Source organism: Larus michahellis, chromosome 6, assembly GCF_964199755.1.
Source record: "Larus michahellis chromosome 6, bLarMic1.1, whole genome shotgun sequence".
In the NCBI taxonomy this organism is placed as follows: Eukaryota; Metazoa; Chordata; class Aves; order Charadriiformes; family Laridae; genus Larus; species Larus michahellis.
In genome coordinates, this window is record NC_133901.1 from 57,750,836 (window position 1) to 57,778,566 (window position 27,731).

Below are 27,731 nucleotides of genomic sequence, written 5' to 3' on the forward strand. Positions count from 1 at the left end.
GGGGTGTCAGGTGTGCGCAAGAGACTAAGAGCACCACAAGAACTTCCACGGCTCCACGCTGCGGCTGTCCAGGGGCCCAGGGCCCACCCGAGCTGCTCCTGCCGGCGTTACCCTTTCTTCTCTGCCCTGCCAGGAGCTGCAGTAGCTCCCACCACCTGAGGGATGCTCAAGCGTGGCCAAAATGGCCCCTGCACCTTCTTGCCCCTGTGGCCACCCACAGCACTGGGAACCGGGCAGCCAGGCGCCACATGCTGCTAGCTCCCGGGCCGCTGCCGCAGCTCAGGGCTGGGGACGGCTGGCCGGCGGCCGTGTGGCCTCGGGCCGGCTCTGCCGCCCTGAAGGTGCCCCCGGCCCGACAACAGGCCCCGCCGAGCCCCCCCCACTGGACTACAACTCCCGGCGTGCCTCGCGCGGCAGGGGCCGCCGTTTCCCCCCGCCGCGATCGGCTGTTGCCCGTTCGAACTGACCAATGGCGGCGGGGGGGGTGCTGGCTGTAGCCAATGGCGATGCGTGTCGCGAGCGGGCGGGGCCAGGGGCGGGGTGCCCCGGGCCAATGGGGAGGCGGAGCGGCAGGTATGAGATGGCGGCGGGAGCATCGGCGCCCGGCGGCAGGTAGGAAGGGGGCTCCCCGGGGACCGGCGCCCCCTCACCTTCTCCCCGGGGCGGCGGGACGACCTCGGTCGCTGCCCGGTCCGGTCTTGCCCTCTGCGAGCACCCCGCACCCCTCCGCAGCGCTGGCCGGCGCGCCTGGGCCTCATCCCGCCCATTGCGGCGCTTCCCCTGACGAGCCGGGCTGTTGCCGTCCCCGCTCCGGCGGCGGGGCAGCCGCTCGCCCCGGCTGGCCTTCTGCCTGGCCGAGGCGTCGCTGCCCCCCGGTGCCGCCCGGTGAGTGGGCTACCGGGGCCGTGTCCGTGCTGGCCCGCTGCCCCTCGGCGCCGCGGTCCCCTCGGCACCGCGCGTCTGTCGGTCGGGGAGGGCTCCCTGCGGCCTGTCGGTGCTGCATTGCGGGGGAGACACCGCCCGCTCCCCCCCCGCCCCCTCCTCCTCCTCCTCCTGCCAGGGCAGCGATCCCGCTCCCCGCGAGCAGGGGGGCTGTGCCATGGGCAAGCGTTGCCCCTAAGCTCCGGTTCGCCCAGGTAAGCGGCCGCCCGGCGGCTCTGCCCGCAGGGATGGCAGCCGTGCCGTGCCAGGGCCGGGCTGTGCTCGGTTCTCCTGCAGCCGCAGAGAGACCCGGTACCGAGCACTTGGCAGTTGCAGGGTTTGGTAGGGTGATGGCACTATATAGACTCGCTTCACATCCAGCCCTTTCTCCCTTGCTTTGTCCACTCTAGGCGCGTTATTCTTGCTTTCTAGACGCTGTAGCCTTCACATAATTAATCTTTTGCACATACTTTCATATGCATAACCGTTCTGTGACTGCTGCCAATAAAACAGTGGAGACTATATGAGCATCTCGCTGGAACACTGTTTTTCAATTACTGCTAAAGAGCTGTAATGTCTCTTCCTCTTTTTCCCTCTTTTTTTTTTTTTTTTTTTTTTTTTCCTGCATGTGGAGCTGCAAACTGAGTGTCCTTTGAGTGGTAATCCTTGTGGACTTACAAAATAAATACAGTTGAGGGCTGATGCCTGATATCTAGCCTGATTTGCAGTGGTGCTGTCCCGTTCTCTGCTGAGTGGGACCCATCCTGATGGCGCTTGCTGTGCTTTTCTGGGAGAACCGCTGTGGTGCCGGGGTTAGGGCAGAGCATTGCTCCAGGAGGCAGATGAAGAGACGGTGCTCAATGTGGCACATTTGAGCAGGGAGCATCTAAAATGCTGGACCAGATAAAGGGATGAGTATGCTCTGTGCAGCTGGTACTTAAAATGCTCTTTTGGATAAAACATTTTAAACGTGGCCTAGATCAGTCTAAATGACTGAATTTATTTGTTAGAGGCTCACAGTTGGCCTTAGGACGTAATCCCCCAGCTCTTTACCCACATACCCCCAGCTGCAAGTGATTGTGTTAAAGCAAAGCCTGAAGTGTAAGTTTTAGCCCAATACTTTCTTGTCACCCACAGGTAATGCTAGCAAATTGATCTCTTGCTTTGCAGGTCTATCACCACAAAGACCATGGAGCTTGCTATTTTAATTTCTTTTTTTTTTTTCTTAAAGTATGCTCCATACTTTTTTTTTTAAAGTATGCTTTTGCCCCTATTTCTTTACATCTGTAGAGAAGCACAAGTTAGCTAGTAAAGCTTGCATGCTGTGCGTGTGGTCTTATAGCACGCTGACTTAAAGATTGGAAATGAAAGCTGGTTGTCTTAACCTCCTTACCAAATGTTACTGAACATGACAAAAGATGATTTGTGTGGGTCTCTCTTTTGTTTGTGGTCTCTCTAACCTCTGCCTGGCTTTTCATAACTGAGAATGATGATTGCAGTGTGCCCAAGTGCTCAATTTCAAAAGAGAAACATCTGTCTGTTTAATGAATGTATTTAATGTTCAATTCAAGCAGCGCCTAAATGCTTTGCCAGGCCCTCAGTGTTCACGATGTATTTGATGTGGCAGGGGTGGGATGAGTGGAAGGGAAAAAGCCATGGGCCCGGAAGGCGGGATGCGCTGGAAAAAGGCGTGAAGCATCTTGTTAAAATGGCTTGATAGAGTGTCACTGCACAACTGGACATCAAAAGCTCATGTTGTAAACAGGCAATGAAAGGAGACACAATTGCCATCTATGTTTTACTGCAAATAGGAAAATGTTCACTGTAAACATGACTTAATGGCAAAAAGTCAAAGTGACTTGCTGAGGGTCACGCAGAAAAAATGATTGGTTCCAGGGTTAAAGCCAAATCTGAACACATGGCCACTTTTCTCTGAAGATAGCCTGGAGCAGGGGACAATCTTATTCAAACATTCCCATCTCCACAGCTCTCACTAAAATCTTTGAGACCTAGACTTGCGTTTAACCCCCTGCTCAGTCCAAGCCCTGTCAGGCGCGCATCCAGACCCGAACGCGAGGCTGTGTTGCGTTTGCAGTATTTTTATACGTTTGCACGTAACGCTCTGTCCTGTTCTCATCCAGGGCCTGGGATGGGCTTGGACAACAGGATCCTTGTTCTGCTACGCTTCAGTTTATTGTCTGTTTGCGTGAAGGGGGAGCATTGCTTGCCCACATAGCCCAAAGCAGCGTCTGGGTCTCCTTGCCAGCCTAGTCATTGCCTTGTTGCTGTGCACACATTTACATGCGTATGAAAATGTCACTGGGCTCCGTTAATGCTCCTTTAAAGGTGCCTGGGCACTCGGCTCAGGCTGAAACTGAAGGACCGAGTGCTAGATACTGTGCTGGGAAATCAAATGCCTTGTCCTAAAGGTCAACGGTCTTCAGCGTGCGTTGGTTTAGTAAGTGGCATGAACAGATGGGAAGGAGACAGGGCAGCATGGAAATGTTGGCTAATATCTAATGGTCGCACTGAAGTCAGGTTCCTCTTGGAAACACCGTCCCTCTGTAGGCTGGATTAGGCTCCTGGTCACAGCTGAGGCCCCGTATTTTCCTCTTGTTTCGGAGTTGGCTCTTTCTGTAGGATGTCCTTCTCACTCATTCTTTAGCTGGAGGCAAGAACAGGGAGCCGAAGCCCTTTCCAAGGTCTGTGCTCTGCTGGATTCAGGCACGGACCTGCTGTGCTGCTTCTCCACAGGCTCTCCCCAAACCCACGCTGTGATGCTGGGGACTGATGCTGTGGGTTCCCCTGATCCCAAGTCACAGGGGTCTTGGAGCCAGACTGGGGAGAGAAATGGGAGGAACTGTGGCCACAGGGTGTGATAAATTTGGCCAGACCTTTGTTTCAGAGCTTCACGGGTCTGCTTTGTTCCTGGCCTCTCATCGCGGTAATGCATTATTACACTTACCGTTGTCTCTGACATTGGGCCCTTTTCTCTCCGAGGTGCGACTGCCTCCCTCCCTGGCTCTTGGCCTTTCTCACCTCTACACTAGGTAATTCCAATTAAGCTATCTAGAGTTTCCTCATAATATTTTTTTTTTCAGAAACTGTAGATAGTGGGGAATGTGATAAGCCGCTTAAATAATTGCCTGCCAGCTGGCTTACAAGAACTTTTAATATGTTTGCTTTTGGCCTATAAAGCTCTAATAATTTGGAGTCCGGCCAAAACATCCTTTCTTCTCGAGTGGTAACGTGTCAGCTCTGATTTTTCAGAAGCAAGAAGCTCTCGGGGGAGCTGGCATTAGTTTCCCTTTTTGTTTTGCTGGAGTTCGGACTCGAGGTTGAAACATGGCTTTATGGTTTGGGAGTTCCATAGGGGTATTCCTACAGCCCCACTCGCGAGCTGTCATGTCGTAGGAGACAAGCATGCTACGGCTGGCCGTGCCTTGGGGAGTGACAAGACTTTTAGGGGACATCCTTCACCAGCTCTCAGGGGAGCCTGGAGCTCTGCTCTCACGCACGTGCCACTCCGCATCCTCCAGAGCAGCCCATAAGTATATCCCTGCTCCCTGGGCTCCGCAGATAAATCGGTGAATCCAGACAGAGATGACCTCTCAGGCGGGATGGGAAGAGAAGCAGTTTCTGATCGGTATGGGAGCGTCGTGTAAAGTGACGGTGTAGGTTATTGTCATATGAATTATGGTATCTGTCTACAGTATTCCAGGTTTTGACATTCTAGCCTGCCCAAATCCCCTTCAAAAGCACTGGGCCCCCATTCTGTTCAATTTGGTGAGTTAATTGGGCTGCTTTGTGCATCTCCGTGTCTCTGGCGCTGCATGCTGTGCTGCTCTGCGGCTGGCCCAGCCTGTTTATCCGTGTGCCTCGGCAGCCCTGACCAGATGTCACCAGCTTATTGAAATGCTGGCCTGCGTCCAGGTGTGCCTCATTGCAATTCCAGCTTGTGAGAGTTTACACATCTGGAACATGGGATGTGGCCTCTGACATACTCAGTGGTGTCTACAGAGGATTGCTGATGGAAAGGGATTTGATGTGCTCTCATCCTTTGCTGACGCCACCATGATACAAAATACAGATGCAAGCATGCAGCTTGTCCATTGTGCCTCCGGAGCTAAGGAGCGTTGTGGAGTTACAAAAGTGTAACAAACAAAAATAAGAGCTGTGACTTCCTGAGTACCTTTTTTTCTCTGTATTGCCAGGCTGTGACCATAAAATCTCACTCAACAGTACTGTTGGGAACTGGCTGTGGGTCCTGACCCAGGAATTGGTATCCCCTTGGTCCAGAAAAAACAGCAGCAGTCAAGCGAACCTGTGAATGCTACAGCACACTGTACTCAAATTGCTGATGTTGATGGTGGGATGGGGTTCCCGGATGTGTTCTGGGCGCCAGTTGGTGCTACCAGTTTTGAGTGATTATCATCCTGTGGGAGGGCTGGAGGAAAACATCCTTCCTTCCTTGCTGGGTTACTCTGCGTTCCCAGACAAGCTGCTACAATAGCTGGTTAATTTTGCTGGCTGTTTTTGTGTGATTGCTCGACTTTTCATGTCAGAAGTTAACCTCATTGTTGGGGGGCTCCTCTTTATAGATGGTAATTCTGTTCTTGCCTGGACACTGGCTTGGAGCTACTGGACTGAGAAGCATTCACATGGTGTATCTTTGCTAGTCTCTGGACTGCATTTTCCCCCGCTATTGAAGGATGCCTTAGGGCTCTTATTTTCAAATGTAAGGGTGACAATCAGAGGTGCATGCAGCAATTTCTGAGTGCTAGAGGCCAAGGAGGTAAAGGTAGGACTGGGCCATGTCTCTTATTGATTTCCAGTATACCCAAAATGGGGAAGAAAAGAAGTTAAAGACATTTTAAAATGAGGAGAGTAAGGGAATGCTATCATTATGGGCAATTGGAAAGTACCCATGCATGCTTTGAGGATACAGCAGACGTGTGGACCTTGCAGTCCACCAGGCTAAGGACCAAACAGACAAAAGTGTGAAGAAAATTCCTACCTGGGATACAAATGAAGCTGAAGAGCAGTCAGTTGGTGAGAATCCATAGACAGATGTTCAGTAAAGAATTTTAGATTACGCAAGAAAGGTGTTAGGGTACGTGAAAAGAGGAGGTGCCCTTGCAGTTTGTTAGTTTGACTTGTAGTCAAAGGCTGTGGTGGGCAATTCTGCAGTGAGTGGGGAAAAACCAGAATTCCTGTCCTAGACATTGGACACATCATTGTTTTGACATGATTATAACTGTATGACTGGGGAAGGGAAAATACATCAGTATATTTTCTATACAGACTAGCCCCCAGGCCCTGGCGACCTTCTCCCGAAGGAGGCAGCATTCCTGCCCGGCATGTTCTGGGTGGTGGGAAGTGGCTGCAGGGCTTGCGGAGGCTGTGACCCTCCCACTCTGCTGCGGGGGTCCGAATGCGGCCACGCAGTGCCCCACGGTGCTGCCAGGCTCCTCCGCCTCCCGGGCACCGCTGGGCTGTTGTCCCTGCCTCGCCAGCGGCTCCCGGCCAGCGCCTGGAGCTCAGCTCCTGCCTCCTCAGCCCCGCGTCCCAGCCGTCCCTGCCTGATAGCTTTCAAACCAGCTCCTTTGTGCTCAGTCCCATGTCGCCCCTCGCGCAGAAGCTGGATTTCTTCTAAATATCTGCAGTGTGACCTGATTATTTTTCCTGTCCTTCCTTGCCCTCCTTTTTAATACTGTCTACAGAAAAGCTGGCGGAGTTCAGTTATATCAGTCATGCTGACTGATAGTGCTGCCTCTTCTCTTGGGATTCCTCCTCTTTTCTGTCCCTCCAGCATTCATTTCAGATTTAGCTATCAGCCCTCCAAAGACAGGGTATTGCCTTTGTTCTGTGTTTGTACAGCATGGAGCACAGTGGAGTCCCCAGCTGTGACCGAGGTTCCCAGTGCCACAGTGATAAAAGTGAATAGATCAGTAATGAGAAGAAGCAGCTGCTGCCATCTAAAAAGATTCAGTTTTGGTGCTGGTTTCAGTGAAATCAGGATTGGATCTAAGGCTCCTCTTCTATTGCTGCTCCCAGTAGGGGTTTATATTAAAATAAAGACACAAACTTTAGACTGCATTGAAAGTCATGAAAATCGGAGCGGCATTGCTATTTAATGCTGTTAGACTGTGTTATTCTGATGTTAAGGCAGACATGTGAGCTCACAGATCTTTAATGTGAAATTACTGGCTTTCCGGCAGTAGCTGTGTTTCTGTATTTTTCACAGAGCCTTGGGCAGGAGGCCGAGCCATCGCACGCTGTGGGATCATCCAGAGCGGTGGTGGTGGTGCTGCTGGGAGGGAGACTTGGTGAGGAGCACCACAGTGAATATGCGGTTCCTCTCTAAGGCGCCTCTTAGTTCTCCTCCTCCTAGCACTGGAAGGCATCTGGATATGCTGATGTTGTGGTGATGGCTGATTGAAGCGCTGCTTTGTTGACTTTAAAATATTCCAGTGGCTATTATTAAAGATATCACAAAAGAATTCACTGAGGTCAAACTTGAGAAATGCATGCTGAAATGCAAATTTTTTGATGTTTCACGTATATCAAGCTGTCTTGCTACTGCGGTTTTCTTTGACGCTGGTAATATGTTTGCATTTTGTGTTTCTTCCAAAGCACGCTTCCCTGACTTCCAACCCTTTTATCTTCCCAAACAGGTCTGTCTCCAGGTTCACATCACAGATGTGTAGCTGATGCTGCTGAGGTCTGCTTTGAGTCTTTTACTGAGAGAGAGTTTGATTTCCTGTGATATAGCAGTGACATGGATATCCAATTTACCTGATGTCCAAAAGATGGTCAGATGTTACGTTAGTTCCAGTTTGTCCAGCACAGGCTGCCATCACATAATAGCAGCTTTCTTTCCCGGCTCCTTGCTGTTTAAATTGTTTATTATTACCTGGTTCCCACAGCCAAAAGGCTGAATCACTCTGTGTTAGCTGTTTAAATGTGAAGAAAGCAAAGCAAAAATTAAAAAGGCAGCGTTAGCTAGTATGGCTTACTTGTCTTAAGTCTAGAGACACTGGTCCAGGATCAGCACCCGCTGTGCCATGCACTGTGTACTCATCACAAAAGGACCCTCTCTGCCCCTAAAGACCTTATGAGTATAACCCTCAGCAAAAATTGCTGTGTGTTTTTCCTGACATTTTTCAGAGGCAAATCAGTCATCCTGTGAAGAGTCACTGTGCTAAATCTGAGGCCTGAATGTGGTCTTTGTTACGCTGTCTTACAAGAATGTCAGTCTGAAGTACAGTCCTCAAAGCAACCTTAACTGTGAAGTCACTTCTAATGTCTCTACAGTCCACTCCCATTATATTGCTGTTAAATCTTTTTTTTTTTTTTAAATCTAGGAAATAATTTGTTTTCTAGTCCTCTTTTACTTAAAATGATTCCACATAATTCCACTACGGTCCTTTCATCTCTTTGCAAAATCTGGGATGGCTCCTATCTGGCTCTGGAAATACTGTCTTCAGACATCCTCATTAATTGATTCCTTACTCTGGCACAACATAGGAAAGGATGCTACTTCTCTCTCCCTGGGGAAATACGAGCCTGCGTGCATCTGTCCCGTCTCCCTTTGTGCTTAGCCGGGCAAAGAATCCCTCATGTTTTGTGTTCTTTAGCACTGCCTGCTTATCGCCCTGCTCTCGGTATTTGGTAGTCGCCTGGCTGTTTCTCACAGTCTAAAGATTTTGTTGTTATAGAAGGAGATTTTCTTCCATTATCTCCCTTACTTTCAAAAAGCTCTGTAATCCTTTTACTCCTCTATGATAAAACTCATCTACTATGGTGTGTCTGAAGTGTTAGCTCTTTAGTGACGACATATGAAGTGCGCAAAATGGCACCAGAGGTGGATTTTGCCCGCTGAATTTGGTACATCAGGCTCCCCTGAAATCTGCAGCTTCCAGCTTTTCCACTCTCCCAGCTAGAAATCCACAGCTAATGCCTTGCCCCAAAGGTACCTCTTCCTCCTCTTTCTTGGCTTACTTGTGTTCTCCTTATGCTCTATTTCATGTTGATTGAACCTGTTTCTGCCTTCACATGGATGGAGCTAGAACAATATAAAATCTGTAAAAGCCACTAAAACCAGTTAGGTCTCACCTATCCGAACGCAAGCGTGGTGCCACAGGAGCTAATCTGCCTGCTTGCGCAGCTCTTGCACCACAGGTTCAATCACCAGGTTTTACCAGTTAAAGTCTCATTTTTTGCCCTACTTTCCAAGGCATTTCCCTGGCCTGGATCTAGTTACCTTAGGGATTAATTGATCCATCATGATTTTGACCTCCTGCACCATCCACTCCCCATGAAATGATGGGGCTGTCATGCCTGAAGCAAGAACGTTGTGTGTGACAGACAGCTTTCTTTGTGGCTTGGCGGGGATCACAGGCTTCGCTCCTAAAAGATACTAGAATGGCAAGAATCTCAGCACAATATAGGACCCATTTTTTTGAATCTGCTCTCTTAATCACAACCCTATTAGTACAAGGTTTTATTATTCATTGGGATTTGATTTTATTCATGGGATTGGAGAGGAAGCTATTTATTCCTTTATTTTATTGTCTTTTGATGTGTCGTAAGGCAATCTGAGATCACAGCATATAGAAAATATAACTCTGTAATTGCAAGCAAAGTAAAAAAAAAAAAAAAGGGAATAAGCTCCCCAAATACATGTTCATCTCCCTTTTGCTGCTGTTCTATAAACCGTGAGTGTAGGTAGAGTACATCCATCTTCCTTTTTTAACATGAAAACAGCAGATGGGGCGCATGGCTTTTTCTGAAGGTTATAGCGTGCGCAGCAGCGAGGATTGGCAGGGTTATTGTGTGTAAAGCCAGTGGGGGCTTTATCTTTGCTCAGAAATAGGGGTTTGCTTCACATTTCCATTTTGATTAGCAATAATGATACAAAGGCAAATTTTCTGTGCGAGGAGGAGCTGCTAATAAAGTGACCTTTCAAAATTAAGTAGCTCATTGAAGTGCCGTACCACAATAAGAGTACACAAGGCTGGTCCCAGCTGCGGCAGGCAGGGAAACTGGATGGGAATCCAGAGAAACATGGAATGGGAAAACCTGAAGTGGATGAACGGTATATGGTGGTACAGTAATGGTAGCAAAGAACAATGCCCAGGTGCTGTTGCCAGCTCTGGAGAGGCCGATCTACGTGCTTTGTCTTTGAAAGAATATAAAAGTATAAAAGGCAAGGGCAGAGAATGTTTCTAGCAAGGTTTCTGGGCACAGGGCTGTGCAGTTAAGGGACTCTGTTATTGTCCCGCCAGTGCCGTAACATCGGTTGTGCTTGGATGCTGTTGGGAATGTGTTTGCATGGCTTTACTCATGGCAAACACAGGGTAGATTTGGGGCTATTTTGTGGATTCCTCTTGGATACAGGTGGAGAACACTTAATACCATGCTGGTCCTAATTCAAAACCCCGGTTTCTATGTAGGAATTATTTGCCGTTAAACTCCAGCTACGCAGCCTTTGGCAAGAGACATGAATCAATTTGTCCAGCTTTTCTTTTCTGTTTTGTCTCTGTGTGAAGGCTGATGCCCAGTGTGTGCCAAGGGGGCCTTTCAGACCCAATAATGCGCCCTTGTGTCTCGTAGCATGCGTGGAATTTGCATAGGCTGTGCTGGGACAGGCAGGTTTCTTTTGTTGCTGGAAACAAGGAGCAAGTTCTTTTCCCTGTCTCTGCTTCCTAATGCCTCTCCAAAAGCTCTCAGCACTCATGTAAGAAATTTACCTTTTTTCTATTTATTTTTGCATTAAATGTTGTTAAACTTTGTGCAACTTGTAACTGCTGGCTGTGCAGAGAAGCCATGTCAGTCAGTTCTAGTCGACGAAATTGTTTAATTTTCTTTCTCTGAATCTAGATATCTAATTGTCAGAGGGAGCAGATAATCTGTGATGCTTGATGTAACTGCTGCAAAGTATTTGCATATCTTTCTCTGTGGGGAAACAAAACTGCTAGTGAGTGAATAACAGTGCACGGATCATTGCAGGCAGGGTCACTGGGCCTATACACTTGCTATTAACCCTTCTCAGGATCTGTATTGCCACAGAATGAGTTGTCATGGGTTTCAAGCAAAGGGCTTGCTCCACATTATGGGCAGAGCTGGCACTTGCTTGTGCGCTGTAGCCCCGTGCAATGAAAGGCGAATATGATCAGATCGATTGGCAGTTGCTTTTTGGCAGCCGATACTGAGCTGTTGCGTTTCGCTCTTGATTTATTGTGGATAACAAACTGCTGAAAAACAGGCTGGGAGGTACTCGGAAAAATATGGCCCCCATTTGGAGTCGGCAGCATGTTCGCGAGGCCACTCTGAGAGATGCGGCTGGGAGCCTTTAAGAGCTTTCTAAAATTTTAGATGACCTGGCAGATTGCCTTGCAGTCTGCCTTGCAGACCTTCCTCCTCTCCATGCTTTTGAAGGAGTCTCTGACATCCGCGGAGAGCAGTGGCAAGGGGAGAGGGTTTTGTACAGATTCTCATGATGCAAGTGTTGCTGAGAGCCCGGTTTCCTCTGATTTCAGCAAGTATCTTTCTCCTTGTGTAGTCTGAGTCCCAGCTTTCATTCAGTTATTCCAATCACGCACCCTGGAAATCACACCAAGATGGTCTTTCAGGTCAAAGATGTACAGCAGTATCTCAGATAACTGTTGGGTTCATAGAGACTGTGTGGAGGCGGGCTGGAGTTAGGTGACTTGCCAGTGTGTACTTTGATGTCCCCTTCGTTAGCTGCTGTCGATTTACATCAGATCTCTGAACTAGTAAGTGAAGCGCTCTGCTGCTTGAACCGATGGGTGTAAGGTCCAGCGGGTTGCAAACCCTCCCTTTCGGTGGCAGGCGTGCTGAGAACTGAGCAGAGATGCCCAGCATGGTCCGAACACGGTGACGTGTCCTCCACTCCTCAGCAGAGAGGACAAGAGGATGGGCAGGGTGCTCTGGTCTTCTGTGGGAGAGCCTGCTTTGGAGGGAAAGCCTTTGGTGGCCTCGGGGATGATTGGTGTGCTTCCTCCCGGGTGCCACCACACACCTAAGGGACTGACACGATCCCTGGTGCACAAACACAGCATTTCTGTTACCGGTGCGCTTGGCAGCTGCTGTTGGAAAATGGTGTTCAGTGGGAGCTCACACTGAGGTAGGATGTTGAAATAGTGGAAAGGAAAGTATTATCTACGAGCTCAAGAATGATTAAAGGATTGGGGAATGTCACGCGGTGAAAGCACGCAGTGTGTGCAAGCTGGGTGGGTAGGCAGCCTCCACACAGAGCCCTGGAAGAACTGGCACACCAACTCGCAGGGCCAGCACTTCGTAGCAGAGTATGACATAGGGCAGTAGCTTGTGTCTGGAGAATAATGACACTAATCCTCACATTTAAATAAAAGAGGGGCAGGAGAAGCAAGCTAGGCAACTCTAGCCTGTGGGCTTGACTTCAGAAGTGTGTTTGAAACAGTGGTGGGAAGATGGTAACGAAAGACCTAGAGGTAAATGGAAATTGGGATAAGCTTTAAGTGTGAGAATTAAGAGTACTGATTAACCTGAGTTCTCTCTTTGATAACTCTTTATTTTTTATTTTAGACATGGTAAATGTAGCTTATCTAACCTTTGGTAGGGCTAAGTACTTGTTACAGATAACCCTTAGCAAAGCAGTGTCTCAGGTGCATCCCTTTTCCCATGCCACATAAGAAGCTATGAAATGGAGAAAGTAGGTGTCAGTAGAGAATAGGGAGATCAGATAAAGGGCCAGCCTGAAGAAGAGACAAAAACTGGGTGAGCCAAAAAGAGATGTACTAGGAGGAAGGTTACTAAGGGTTCCTCAAGGACTGATGTTGCATGGCTTGTGCTAATACTGATGAGTTCCCACTCGCTGCAGACTCAGAGTGCGCAGCTGGGCAGTTATCGTAGCTGGTGGTAAGCAGTGACCAAGAGCTGGTGACTTGTCACCTGGGATCATTGGACCGCATCCCTAGCAGAACTGCGGATTGGTGTTGTTACACTCTTATGATCATAAAAACAAAGTCCCAGGACATGGGAGCTCTCTATTTGTTGATAGGAAGGTAGTGGTGATGGAACAACAATGGGAATTGATGAGTATAAGCTGGCTGTGAAAAAAAGATTGGGATTTAGACTTTCAGGCCATGGGGAGTGAATTTCTGCGGGGGGGGAAGGAGACAGAACCAAACTTATTTAAGACTGATAGTGGTAAGTTAATGTAAAATATTGGATGTCATAACTGCCTGAGCTACTAGGTTGTAGATACAGTGAAGATTTTAGTTGGGTGTTGTCATGTGTTGCATATGTTACCGTCACGTTATGGAGTGCTAGTCTGGGGCTGTGTTGTACAAACAGGCCAGCAATGTTTTTTCTCCAAAGGGAAATGTAACTGCGCTGTGCTGAACACCCACTGAAGGCAGACAGTGCTGATGGTGTAGACTGGTAGCTCCTGTGTCAGCAGATGTCTCCTTCAGGGCAGACCAGCTGGCTGTAAAAAACAAAGCAATGAGGAGTTACTGTATTTTTTTTCTCCTTCCCTTTTTTCCAGAGATGCCATCTGCAATTTTGTCATTTGCAATGACTCCTCCCTCCGCAGCCAGCCGATCATCTTCAATCCTGACTTCTTTGTGGAAAAGCTGCGCCATGAAAAACCAGAGGTGTTCACAGAGCTGGTAGTCAGCAACATTACCAGGCTCATTGACTTGCCTGGGGCAGAGCTGGCCCAGCTAATGGGAGAGGAGGACCCAAAGCTGCCTGGGGCAAACAGCTCAGCCTCTGGATTTTTTCGTTCTCTGATGTCTCTGAAGCGCAAGGGTGAGTATAGCATGAGGTCTGGTGTCTACCTTTATGGTGGTGCTGACTGTCATAATCTGTTACACGCAGTTTACAAAACTTTCAGTGTAGACCTGTTGTTTTGAGCTTGTGCTGAATACTTTAATACTGTAGGTTTGTAATCTCTGGGGACGCTGGCTCTAGAAAGGAGCAAAACAGAGGCCAGGAGGTTCCTCCAGGAAATGCCCTGCCACTTCTAAAGTACCCTTCTTCTGGGGGTTATTGTTGTGGTTCGTGTCAGGTTGGCCTCGGTGGGTCTGCTGCTCGCTGCGCTCAGTGCAGCACAAACCACAGAGATACAGCTTTGGTCTCTGAATGTTTCTGGTCTGGCTCTGTGGATGGTGCTGAGGTGCCTGAACAAGCTGCAGGTTCTTCCAATACACACCAAGGTGTCCTTGTCTCTCTGCTTCTTTGTGTCCATGCTAGTCCCTGCTCCGTTTTCCTTAGCTCATTAGCTTTCCTTATTGGTGATGGAATATTAGTAAAGGCTGAGAGCATCAAGTTCCATGAAGAACAATAATGCCCAGGTTTTCCAGGCCACTGACTTCAGTCAGTGTCCACCGTTTCCTTCAGCTGTTCTCCCAGCTCTCTGGAAGGTCTCGTCAGTGCAGCTCAGAAATCTGTAAGCATCTCCCATCCAAATGCCAGTGCCGCTCTGATCCACATCCCAATCCAGTGAGTCAGTGACAAAGCTCTGCAGACTGACTCTGCTCAAGCCCAGATTCAACCCTAGGAGATGACATATTTCTCTTTCTCTCTGAGACAAACATTCAGATGGAGTTTTTTTCTGGTAAACTGACAATTTTTATCTTCTCTTTCAAATTCAACTGTCTTGGTTATGAAACATTAGCCCCAGGCCCCTTCTCAGAAGTCTGAGATTTGCTTTTGAGAACAGCTGTGTTCAGATCCCCTCCTCTTCACTGGCTGTCATTTACCACTCTGTTTTGTTGTAACTAAAAGGGTGTTCTAGGTGTATGTGTGTCTTCTCCCACCTCTGCCCACATTCAAGGGGAGCCTGGTTCTCCTGATAAGTTCAGTTAAACCTTCTCACTCATCTAGACAGAAACTTCTTCCATCTGGACACCTCTCACATCCCTCATCAGCTCTGCTTTCCTAGCTAGACTGGCTGTCTGCTGGCAGAGAAGCTGTGGGTAGCTGCCTTCAGATGTTGGCAAGCCTGAGGTTGAACACAGCTAATTAGTCTTCCCCTTCCTTTGAGGATTCCCACTATCGTGAGTACCTCTGAGAAGGGAGGTATCACTATGTCCGAGTGCACCTTTTTTTTTTTTTTTGGTCTTCAACCTTTATACAGTTTCTCTAAGTGTTTTTGATTCTACCAAACCTATTCCTCCATTGCGTTTCATAAGGACAAGCTCTGCATCCCCATTGCTCAGGCTGAATTGTCTGGTGCTGGCTTCAGCCCTCCGCTCCTGGCTCATCCAGTGGAAACCCTGGTAGATACACTCACCCTGGGCTGGACAGCACTGCAGGGGAAAATCAAGTTCTGCGAGTCAAGTCCTTTAGCTTCCTTAGGTGAGAATTATTCAATATTGCCATGACTGACTTACCTTGCTGCACCATAATAACAGGTCCTCACAGTGCCCCCAGACTGCAGTTGGGCTGTCCTTGTACCTGTTATTGCTCCTGCTTCTGTTCCAGGAGAGCAGCAGGACACCTTAAATTCAGACACTTGACAAACAGAAGTGAGTGAGTATCCAAGTTGAAAGCGTTTTCTTAGCATGTTTGGAAACTTCCCTGTTCTTGTCAAAACCTTCTAGTAGGGGCTTGTGAGCCTTCTCTAACTTCTTTTTTAAATTATCTGTACTCTGTTGGAGCGCTGCTCTTATCAGACCTGACGTCTCCCACTAGCTCTCTTCCCCAGGAGCTCCGCCTTCCCCCATTCAGATGTCTCCATGGCCGTGTGTCTCACTACAGCTACAGTTAGCAGATGTTTCCAAGTCTGCTGGCTGCACTCCCAGGCTGCAATGGCAGCGTCTCCCTGCATTGACAGGCACTGTCTGTGAACTCCTTGGCCAAACTCTGAGAAAAAGTAGTTTGTGCCTACAGAGAAAATCAGTTTCATGTACTGTGTGTTTCATCTTGGAGCCATCATTTGTTTTTCTTCATGTTATAGACCAGCTAGAACAAACAGGTTTTATTTCTTCAAAGCCAGAGGCCAAGGACCATAGAGCTGAGAGCTGATCAAACTGCAAATACTTACAACTCCTTTGAGCATCAGGAAACTCAATCTCATGCTGCTGCTTAGTTTCAGAAGCAATCGTACAATAACATCTAAGCCTTCGTAACTCAGCATCCATTCTCCAGACATTTCTTTCAAGTTTCTTTGAGAATCAAATTCTCATTCAGATATCAACTTCTGACTTCAAAAGTAAATCAAATTTGTCAGGCCCTGCATGTCTCAAGATGTATTTTCCTCTTCCTTTCCTGGCCACTATTGATTCTATCTTTTGAATGTCTAATGAGTTTAGTTTTCTTCAAGGACAAGAATCTTTTGCCAACCCTTCTCTCCCTTTGCACTCAAGCCTTTCAGATCTTACATGTGGATCAAGAGGTCACGTTGCCCTCCTTTCTCCAGCAAGACTGAAGCACACGCTTTATCAGACAGAGGTCAGAAAGTTCTCGATTTAACGGGAGGCTGGAGTTCCTGGTGGTTTACCATATATTTCAGAAGTCCTGGAAGAAAGTGGAACATTCTTCAGGCGGAATAAATTTAGTTGCACAGGAAGGCTGCTAGAGAAGTGCACAGGGTTAACCAGGTCTTTCCCACACACTGTGAGCCTCAGCACCACAGAACAGTAAGATGTGTGGTACAACAGACAAATGCTAGTAAAATCAAAATGTGCTATGAGGGGCAAAAAAAAAAAAGCAGGAGAAAGCTTGTGGGGGATATAGCTTTTATCAGACCAGCCAATGCACTGCTTGGACTGCTGGGCTATCAGCTGTAACAATGGGGAGGGAAATCTTCAGCCACAGACAGCTGGGGTGCAAATGCCCAGCTTGCCCTCAGAATTGGCCCATGCTCCTGGCAGTCTGGTCATGGATAAGGGAGGGAATATTCTTTTCTTAAATCTGTTGGCTCTTTGAAGCCTAAGTGCAAGAGCAGGACAAACCAGCTCTGTTCCTGGTTCTGCATTGGTTCAACAAGTGCCTTTCAGTTAAATGGGCTTCTCATCTAATGTTTCCTTCCATTCAAGTATCTCCTTCCCTCAGCTCAGGTGCTTCTGTCTTCTTTTGGGGCTGTAGGCTGTGTTGAATGGAGTTCTGGAGCTGGCAGCTCATGCCTGATCTGTAACAGCCCCATGAGATGAAAGCAAACTCCAGGAGTGAGAGGAGCTGTCAGTGCTCCATATGGAGAAGGGCCCAGCTCATTGCTTCACTACTCTCCTTTTTTTCTATCTCTTCCTTGTTCAGCTTTCTGATACTTCATACTTTACTGTACTCAGGCCAAGGCAGCTGGCATAGAAGAGAGATTCACTGAAATTAGGGAATTCCAGGGATTACCCATCCCTGAAAAGGAGACCAGCGTGAGCCAGTTGGATCATGTCTGCTCTCCCCTCTAGTGCTTGTTTCCCTCTCCTGTAGTCTCATAGCTGCACCTCTTCCTTCTGCTCCACTCCATGCCAAGCCACAGTGAGGATTAATCTGGACGCTCCTTCCCAGATGTGGAGTGTGCAAACATGTCAGGCACTTGGGCAGTCCAGGCTGTTACATCTGCCCTTCCCACTTTGCTGTTTCCATAAGGTCCAGGCTTGCCTTTAAAACTGAAGCATCTGTTCTGGTGTTGTTTTCTTTTCAGGAGCTAGAGAATGTTTGCTTTAGCTGATAAAAACTGTAATTAAGCTGAGGTAAGAAGCAGGATGATGAAGCCCTTGTAAGTACAGCATGGTGAGATGAAGTGCCTTATTTGGGAATGCTTGTGATATCTCACATCTGTGGAGGTCCTTGTGACCTTCATCCTTAGCGTTTTGGGGCACTGATCTTTGCATGCTGAGATCCTGTTCTTTGGGGACCACTTGTCTCTGTGGCTGTTGGGGTCTGAGCTCCCTGAACACGTTATCTTCTGTTCTGCAGAGAAAGGGGTGGTGTTTGGCTCACCGCTGACAGAAGAAGGCATTGCACAGGTCTCCCAGCTAATTGAGTATCTGCACAAAAGTAAGTGACATTTTAGTGCTGTCTTCTTATCCCAAGGGGTATCTGTCTGGCACACCTCAGGTCTCTGGTGCAGAGAGAGTGAAAAGCTCTGAGTTCTCCAGCAGCAGGAGTTTGGGGCTGGACTAGGCGACTGTGCCCCAGAATTGCCTAGCAGATATGGTAATCTCTTTCCCTCTGTGCATGAACTTTTTCTACTGATGGGGAGCCAGCTTGAAGTCATGTCTCTGAATGCAGCTCACTGAGGTTTGCTGTCAAGCTCTGGAAAGGGGAGGGAACTGCTTTAGTAAGAAGAGGGAATCAGCCTCTGATTAATCAGTGACCTTTTTTCTTCCCTCTGACGAGCAGATCTAAGAGCAGAAGGCTTGTTTCGGGTGCCAGGCAACAGCATCAGGCAACAGATCCTAAAGGATGCTCTAAACAGTGGTACAGATATTGACCTGGACTCTGGGGAATTTCATTCCAATGATGTGGCCACCCTGCTTAAGATGTTCCTGGGTGAATTACCAGAGCCCCTGCTGACACACAAGCACTTCCATGCCCACCTCAAAATTGCAGGTGAGTGAGCAACAAGGCGCATGTTGATGATGCAGAGGGATGAGCAGAGGAAAAGGAGCTAGTCTTCTAGAAACCTGGTAATGCTACAGAGCTGCACACTGGGCTGAGGAACTGTAATCCTTAAAGGCGGGGTAAGAAGGAATCTTCCTGCCATCTCAGCCTAATGGTGGAAAGACTGGAACTGAAAATCCTAAGGAATCAGACCAAGTCTGTCTGGCCCAGTCTTCTCTCTCCAGCAATAAACAGATACCTACAGGAGTAGAGCCCGCATTGGTAACCTGGGTGTCCATCTGTTTTAAGTCTGGGGGGGTCTCCTGAGCTGAGGTGTGGATTCTAAGTACTAAATAACTGTTATTGGACTACCTCATGTGAACTTCCTCCATCTTGCCTTCAACCCATGACAACTATTAGCAACTGTGTTGTCCTCTGGGAGGAGTACCACAGATTAACACATCAGGTGGGGAGCCTGGAAGCTGGAGGGAGAGAGACGGAGGGCCAAGAACTGTGTGTAGGAGTTTGGAGGAGATCTCCCTATGAAGAGGGAAGGGTAACTGGTTGCTGTAGGCCTGCCGTTAGGGAAGGTAGTATATGTCCTTCATGTTCTGCCTTGTGATTTGGCAGACTTGACGCTGTTTGATGAGAAGGGGAATAAGACCAGCACTCCAGACAAAGAGCGCCAAATTGAAGCCCTCCAGCTGCTGTTTTTGATCCTTCCTGCGCCCAACCGCAGTCTGCTCAAACTGCTGCTGGACTTGCTCTACCAGACCGCCAAGAAGCAGGACAAGAACAAGATGTCTGCCCACAATCTTGCTCTCATGTTTGCACCCCACATCCTATGGCCCAGAAATGTGAGTAATACCTCAGTATCTGCAGGTGGGATATTGCAAGGTAGAAAGCAGAGGCTTGGCAGGCCTATGGGGGAAGAACCAAGATGGGAAGATTAAGCATTGATACTGTGATGTGAGGGTTGGAGGCTGGGATGGTGAGATAGAGTTTCCTGGCAGGAGTCAGTCCTAGTGTTCAGTCCAGACCTGCCGTAGGTCTCATTTGCAATGATGCTTTGTCTTTTTCAGTAAAATTGAAAGCACAGCACTGTCCTGCTGCTTTGCTTCCAGACAAACCTTGTAGGTCTCTCTGCAAGGTTTCTTGTGCTGCTGGTGAACTGTTTAGACCCAGAGCTGTCTAGTTCTCTTCCTCTCAGAGCAGCTTTGGCTCTGTGAGCCCTGCTTTTTGGTGTGCTGTGAGCCCTGCCTGACTGTCTCCTCAGAGCAGGTCTCCTGCTGAGGCACTTTGTGTGTCTGTGTCCCAGAGAAAGCAAGGGCAGCAGAGACCCTTCCTCCTCTCCTTCTAACCACTGTGCCTTTGGCTGTGTCCCCTTGCCAGGTGACAGCAAATGACCTTCAGGAGAATATCACGAAGCTAAACAATGGAGTGACCTTCATGATCAAACACTCTCAGAAACTCTTCAAGGTAAGTGTGCTTTGTGGTCTTGCTCTCCCCGCCCCTTCTGCAGGAGACTGAATGCCCCTTCTCCAGACAGATCCCAGGTGTCAAGTGTATATTCTGGGTACTCTCTTCTGCGGTAGGAGGAGGACGGTTTCTACAAGAAACTGTTCCTTTAGTGACTAGGGAGGAGGTCTTTGCTGGGCAGGCAGCCCAGCAGAAGGAAGACAGCCCAGAGGTGGCTTTGCCTGGGCAGGTCAGAAGCAGCACGGTGCAGTGTAACACCACCCTCTGCTGGGCACCCAGCACCCACTGCCCGGCCAGGAAACCTGGCTCCTGGGGCCAGGTAGCGACCGGGCTCCCCTCGAGTTCTAGCAGGGTAGGGAAACCGAAGGACAACGTGGATGAGCACTGCCGAGTGCTGAACACCTAATACAGCGTGTCATTTTGTTGTCAGCTTCTCTGCAAGTGGTAGTCAATGCATGGCTGTTACAAGCACAGCCTGCAGTCTTGGCCTCTGTCTAGCTCAGAGCAGGGTGCTGTCAGGAGTGTGGGGCTGTTGGCAGTTTTCTCCGAGGAAGTGTTTCTGCAACAGGCAGTTTCTTGACTTCCCAGGGCTTTCCTGGTTACTGTAGGCATCTGCTCCCTACAAGGAGTCCTCCCACAGACAAGTTCCCTCCCTGCCCTCTTTGTCAGGCCCGTGTTTGGACAGCTTAGAGATGGAGGAATTGCTTGGAAAAAGTTCCTGTGGAACCCTGCTCTTACTCTGTGTTCCACTTGTGCTGGTTGCTTGCATCAAAGAAAGCCTGTGAACAGGGACCGCACTGGGAACATGAAATCCCATTGTCTGCCCTAAATGGCTGAGTCTTGATGGAAATGGCTTGTGTGGTATCATTGAAGAGGCTGAGTCTTGATGGAAATGGCTTGTGCGGTATGGTTGAAGAGCGGCTCTTGCTGGGGCCATTCTTGCCCCAGGGCAAAACGCTCTAAACATATGTACGGCCTTTTCTCTGCTCACCCTTACAGGCTCCAGCATACATACGGGAATGTGCCAGGCTGCACTATCTGGGATCCAGAGCACATACATCAAAGGTAAGGCCAGCAAGTGCAGCGCCTGCCCTCCGTGAAAGGGCAGAGGGTATGTTACTATGAAGGGATCCTTGTGAGTGAAAGAAGCTGAAAACAAACCAAGTCATGAAAGAGGATCTGTGAGAGAGCAGGAGTGAGGGAACCATATGGTGTGGTGGTGCAGGCAGCTGCATTAGGGAAATTGGGCAGAGTTGAAGCATCTGTTAATCAAAAGCACAGGGAAAGCTACCAGTCCCTGTTTAGCAGCAAACCTGCTCCCTGTGCCCAGTACATGCAGCACCTGCTCCTTCATGGGGTTGTGCCTTCCAAACAGACGCACGCGCCTGCTGCTGTGGCTGGGCTGCTTGGAAAAGGGGCTGGGATAAAGGCTACTTGCTGCCACTGGGACAAGATTTCTCTGTGTCTTGCCAGCAAATGCTTCCCTGCAGAAGGGAAGATGCAGAAGAGGGAAGATGTATTGCAAGGTGCTGCACTGACCCTTCTCAAGCCTGGAAGGGCTTCTGCAGCTGGCATCCGGGAGGGGAGGGAAGAAGCAGTGGCGTCACCTTTGTGTTGCTGTCACCTCTTCCTGGCACAGGGCCTGCTGGTGCAGTGCTGCTGCAGAGGGGTAGGGAAAGCACAGCCCTGTGCGTTCACTGGGGTTGAGGCAGCTCACGAGACTCTTCCCAGCCTGGCTCAGATGGGTGGCTCGTTTGGATTAAAGCATGGCAAGCGACTGCTGTCTCCGCTTTCCCAGGACGACCTGGATTTGCTGACGTCTCCTAGCTCCAAGGAGCTGCAGCCCCTCAAGTCTCAGAAGCGAAGCCGGCTGGACACTTGCCATCAGGAGGAGACCCAGCAGCGCACGGAGGAGGCACTGAAGGAGCTCTTCCGCCATGTCCACAATATGCCTGACTCTGCAAAGAAGAAGAAGCTTATCCGGCAGGTAGCGTGGGGAGGAAAGATATCTTTGGGGTGTGCTTGTCAGCACAATCCTGGGCACAGGGATAAAGGCAGGGCCTGCTTGAGAGCTGCTCCTAGTTCTGGGCAGGCTGGGGAGAGTGGGCTTTGGGCTGCGTAAGGGACAGAGCTGTAAGAAGGCAGGGGAGGAGGAGGCCTATCCTGGATGTGGCTGATGGTGGAGCTTGCTGCACCAAGCTGTGCTTCGAGCTCTTTGTTTTCCAAGCCAGGGACTTGCCAGCCACCAGTTCCCCAGTGCTGATCATGGCCTTGTTGAGCTTTCTCCCTCAGAAAGGGAAAAGTCTTGTCCCCTCTTGCCTGCGGGGAGTGGACAAACTGGTCTCCTCTTGGTCCGATGAGCATTCCCAGCCAACTTGCTGCTCCGGAGAGACTGGGTGGCATGGTCAGCACCTGTCCTGGCTGCCAGCCTCCAGCTCCTGTCCAAACCCCTTTCTGCTCCAACAGCTACTCCTTTTGGCTAACCTGTTAGCCAGCACAAAGCAGCCTCACATCCAAGCTCCCTGTAATCCTGGGTGGGAGATGTGGCCTTCCTCTGCTTTCTTATCCCTGCAGCTCTGAGCTGCTTCTCCATTTTGGGGTGTGAAGGAGCCAAACTGAGGTTTATGCAGATGACAAACAGTAGAGCAGCACACAGCAGCAAGGGACGGGTGCAACTGTACAGTAACCGTTCTAACATACTGCACTCATGTTTCCTCCTAGTTTAATAAGCATCCTACAGCTCTCACTCCTGGCTCTGATGTACCTACATCCCCAGCACCACGACGCACTCGCTCACGCTCTTTCAGCGGCCTCATTAAGGTAAAAGCAGCCTCTGACCCATGCTCTCTGCTGTGACTTTCTGATGTTGCTCTCTGCTTCTGCCTTGCCCTGGCTTCAATGACGCCCTCAAAGCTAGGGACTGTTCAAAGTATTGGCTGCCAAAGGACACAGATCCACTGGGGACAGAAAAAGCAACACAGTGAGAATAAGCCTTGTTATTATAAAGTGTAATTATGTATGAAACGCGTGTCTGTAGGATGTTTCTGAAGGATTGGCTGCTTCTCGAGATGAGATGAGGACTGACAGGGAGCTGGTCATGTAGCTGAGCCTGCTAGCACAGGTGTTAGCACACTGTAGGCTGCCTTACAGCAGCATGTACCTGCTTCTGACAGGCTGGGCTCCTGGCCAGGCCTCAGGTCAGCTCCCAAACCCTGTACCAGCAGGCAGGCTCAGCCTAGTGGCGTGGTATTTCAGGTGGTTCTGCTTTGCAGTCTTCGTCCCGGCTTAGCTTCCTTTTTTCTTCCCCAGCATTCAACTGCTTACCAGCAATGCATCCTGCTCCTTCCCTTTCTTTTCCTCTTTGCGCTCTACGCACTAGCCAACAGCCCTCTCTTCTTACGGCAGCGGAAGGTCTTGGGAACCCCAGTTATCCTGGAGAGGAAGAGCAGGGATGCCACACCGGAGCCTGAGCGAGTCAGCAAAGAGAATGTCCACCTGGTAAGGGCTGCTCCCAGCACCGCTGAAGCTGCTGGTGGGGGAGCATGTGAGGGGAGTTTGAGTGCGACTTGGGCACTCATTTCAGTGATCCTTGGGGGGCTGCTTGCTGTTCTCTTCCCAAGAGAAGGTTTCCAAGTTTCTTCTGTATGATCAAATAAGGTCTTAGGAAGCTGCTGTGAAGAAAGCAGAGAAGACGGCAAGGGCAGCATCCAGACAGGGGTGGCAGCACTGGGCCTGCACTCCAGTCTTGTCCCTCTGGCTGTGTTTCTGCCCTGGGGTATTGGCTTGTTCCCCCCTCCCTCTCTCCCGTCCTCCTCCACAAGTTTTCTGGAGCCTGTTGCCTGTAGGGCTGTCCCATGCCCCAAACAAACCAAGAGTGGATTTGGGTGGTAGCTGCTCTCTGGTGGTACAGGCTGCTCCCAGGGAAGACTGTAGATGCCACTTCATCCCCCAACTCTCTATTCCTGTTCCTGTCTCTTGTCCAGTTACAGAAATGTGGATCTCCAGCTCACATGTCCCAGGCGAAGCTGAAATCTTTGGAGGGCCGTAAAGAGGTGAGACAAACACATACCTATTCTTCCTGTAGGGAACCTGGCCTGCTGGGCTCTGAGACCTGCAGAGGTGATGGCATGCACACAAGGCTCTGTCTTGGGCTCTGTGACAGTTGTGGTCCCCTGGCTTGTAGCAGCCTGCTCCATGCCAAGCTGCAGGCAGTTGGCACGCTGGAAGCCCGGGCTCGAAGGGTTTCACCCGAGCAGGTGTTTGTGGCTGTTGTACCTGTGTGCGGGCAGGCTGGCTGTCACGGGAAGCAGAGGGAAGCTGGCATCATGGGGGCTGTGCTAACAGCCTGTCAGGGTGGCAGAGGGACAAGAGGTTGGTCCAGCCCAAGACCAACTGCCATGTTTGTCCCTGCTCGCTCACTGCCTCTTGTCTAGCGCCCTGCTTTGGTAAAAGTTGTGGGAGGCAGACTCCAGTGGGGGGTCCTTGTAGGGGGAGGACAGCACATCAACCTTTTCTTGCATGGCATTCTGTGTCTCAAGCATTCGGTTGCTCTAATTCTCTGCTCCAGGAATCCTGTAGACGCATGCGAGCCCACCTGCTTTCCAAGGATTCGTCATCCCTCTGAATCGCCTCGCGACAACGCATGGGTGGGGAATGCCCAGCCTCGCAAGCTGTGAATAATGTGCTGCACTGAGAGGGGAGTGCTGGGGGCTCATGGCAACCCTCACCAACATGGCAGCGCTTTTGAAACTGGACCTTTGCAAAGACTGCAGGGACTTGTTTCTTTCTGTATATAAATTAAGTTTCATTCTACTATGGGGCAAACCACTATCTAACCAAAATGTGTGCAGCATGTCTGACCTGCTGGCTCTGGGAAGAGCTGGAGTGCTTGCTTACAAGGAGAGCCCTTTGCATTACAGTGCCGTTTGCACTCCCAGCTTTCTCTGCAATGTTGCTAGGTTGTATTTTTTGGCTTTTCTGCTCTGAGTTTTTAACACATTGGCTTGTTTTTGCTCCCTCCCCTCTGTTAGCGGTGAGAACGACGGACTCCAACCTTCACCCACATCCTGACAGCTAACCTCACCTCCAGGCCCCCTCTAGAGCCATGCCCTCCTCTGCTTCCTCTGGGCTCCATTTTGCCCTGCTGTCCCCAAAGGGCTGGAGTGCACAAACGGTACAGAGCACGGGAGGAGCCTGGGAGAAGAGGAGAGGGTTTGGGTGCCATCATTTTTGGGTGCCATCATGTCAAGTTGGGCCCGGGGAAAACAACTTCCCCAGTAAACTCATGGCTTTGTTTCAGCTAGAGCTGGAGGCAGTCCTTGCTCGCTGCCTTCGTGTTTCCATGGCACAGCTCTGCCTGGTGAGCAAAGAGTGTCTCTGGTTTGTGTTCGCCCAGGGATGCTAAGCTGAGCGGGGCAGGAGGCTGGCAAAGGCTGTCTGGGGCAGGACAGCTCAGCCTTTGGAAGCTGGAGCGCCTGGAGCAGACAGGCTCACGGCTGTGTGTGCCGCATAGGAACAGCGTGAGCAGCATGAGAGGCGAGAGACAGCTCTGGCCATTTGTGATCTGCTGCAAATGGTGCCAAAGGCTGTGGCTTAAGATATCTGTATGGCTGGTCAGGCAACTGCCTGATTAATCATTAAAATGGGGGAAAGGGCTGGAGCTGGGTTCAGCTCTTTGGCCTGAGCTGCAGAAATGAGATGAAACCATCTAGATACGGGATAAACCTTCATCACAGCTGGCCAGTGTCAGCTGTCTTGTTAAGCTAAAGTGCTGCAATAAGCCAATCTTGCCAAGTACCTGTCTGCAAGCACTCCAGGGTGGGAAACACACAGGGTCACTACTGTGAAATAAAGATTTAATCAGCTGGGGAACCATCTAAACACTTCTCAGCCCTTCTCAGCGAAGCAAATAATCTCTGGAATCCAATTATAATTGTCTTCTAATCTTTAAGAACCAGCAGCTGGCAGGAGTTAGAGCTCTGTCCTTGACAGCTTTTTGAGACAACTGGTGGCAGGAGGTGTGAATATTGGGTTGTGAGCAGGGAGTTCAGTCCGACTGGCTAGAGCTGTCAAAGCAGGGCATCGGAGCCCTGTGCAGCTTAACTGGGATTTGACACTTTTTTTGCTGTGATTTTTTTTTTTTTTTGAGATACAAAGCTATGTGCCTCATGCTGCTCTGTCTAAAGGGATGTTCCTGGTACTTTATCGTGGGTGCCTGTCCCCAGTCTGACCCCAAATTGAAGGAGCTGCCTTGAAAATGTAGGGGGTAGTGGGACTGTAGATGTGTGAGTTGGGAGTTGCTGGTGTTAGGAGCCTCTGTCGCAGCAAAGAGCGAGCTCTGGCTCTTCAGGGACCGGGCAGGCGAGGATGCTGTGAGGAAGGGCAGAGGTTGTTTGCTGTGGTAGTAGTATGTGCTTTTTGGATGTGTCTGTAATCGTTCCCTCCGGAGGCTGAAGCTAAGTGCTCTTCTCCGAAGGGCACAGCGTGTTTTGCTGACTGCACTTCTACCCTGCCCCTGCAGTCCACTGTCAGCGGAGACCTGGGGATCTCGGCTTTGCCTCTGCAGAGAGATGAGGCAGAGCCGAAGGTCGAGCGGCAGCACACGGGGAGCTGGGGCTGGTCCTGCTGCCTCTGCTCTTACTTGCATTGCGGCGGTTGTTGGGTGAAGCATTTGTTCATCCCATCCCTTCTCTCCCCGTTGCCCCATGCTTACTTGCGTATGTGTGTCTGTATTGGTGTCTGCTTGGCAAGGCAATCTTGTTCCTAAGCCTAAATACACTGCTCCCCTATAGATGAGAGGAAAGTAACTCTTCTTCCCGCTGTGCCCCCTTACTGATGGCTCTAGCTCAGGGACTGTCTGGTTTCTGGCACAGCCGAGATTTCCTTAGCTCTAAGAAAAATTATCTATGGGGCATCAGCCCAGCGTTCTGCATTCAGATGCCTTCCCTGCCAAAGGGTACAGTCTCCAGATGGGGTAGTCCCAGGAGGGGTTCAGTGCCCTGGCTGTCCTCCCTATGCTGAGGATGGTGGTGGCTAGCAGATTTGGCTTCTAGGACCCTTGGCTTTTGCAGTCCCAACATGTTCACACTATCTCACAGGAGAGGGGGAGTTTTAGTCATGCTTGGATGTGTCTCATTTGTCTGCCCTGTGCAATGACTCACAAGGATGCTTCCTCCCAGAGCAGCCACTAACTGTTCCCAGAGTCTGTCATTTCCAAAGTATTTTTAATCTTTGTCCTTATTTATATATGCTATGTATGTACTGTTTCAGACTGTTGCCTTTCTGTGTGTTCATGTGAAAACTCCATATTAAATGCTTTTATTTTTAGTGGTTTTGCTCAATGGCTTAAGCAGTTTCATTGGGACAGCGAGGACTTGGTGGTGCATCCACCTTTGAAAGGAAGGCAACATCTGCTCAGAACCCCAGAGCTCCTACCCTTAAGCGCTGGGATGTTTGGTGAGGCTCTGCCCACCTACAGGGGTGGCACTGGCCTCCCATGGCACTAGGGCTCGTTCCCTCTCCAGGATCCCGGTGTGATGCAGGGTCCCCAGGCAGGCTCATCTTTCCCTTGGAGGTATGAAGTTGGACCTCTTCTTTTCCTGTCTTCCCCCTGCTGTCATCCAGGGTGATGGGAAATCAGGTTTACAAAGAGCACTTTATATAAATAATGGATCAAATGAATACATTTTTCTCTGTAGAACCATTCTTCTCTTGGCTGCCGAGGGAGGATGGTTTCTGCTTGCATTTTCTTTTCCTCCTTCTTAATAATGGCG

General features: G+C 49.8%; 1 protein-coding gene across 3 annotated transcripts; it reads left to right on the top strand.

Moving 5' to 3' along the window:
- Nucleotides 1–558: 558 nt before the first annotated feature.
- ARHGAP19 (Rho GTPase activating protein 19) lies at nucleotides 559–27,285 on the top strand. 3 transcript variants are annotated; one of them, XM_074592692.1, is made up of 12 exons: nucleotides 559–612; nucleotides 13,478–13,743; nucleotides 17,854–17,934; nucleotides 18,280–18,489; nucleotides 19,111–19,337; nucleotides 19,873–19,959; nucleotides 20,959–21,024; nucleotides 21,758–21,946; nucleotides 22,681–22,779; nucleotides 23,365–23,457; nucleotides 23,943–24,011; nucleotides 24,527–27,285. In XM_074592692.1, the coding sequence occupies exons 1-12, from the start codon at nucleotides 581–583 to the stop codon at nucleotides 24,581–24,583; spliced, it is 1,476 nt and encodes a 491-aa protein (XP_074448793.1). In that variant the 5' UTR covers nucleotides 559–580; the 3' UTR covers nucleotides 24,584–27,285. The 3 variants fall into 3 exon arrangements, with proteins under 3 accessions (XP_074448793.1, XP_074448791.1, XP_074448794.1); XM_074592690.1 differs by having other exon boundaries at nucleotides 564–612; nucleotides 23,269–23,457; XM_074592693.1 differs by lacking the exons at nucleotides 22,681–22,779; nucleotides 23,365–23,457 and having other exon boundaries at nucleotides 564–612.
- Nucleotides 27,286–27,731: the final 446 nt, after the last annotated feature.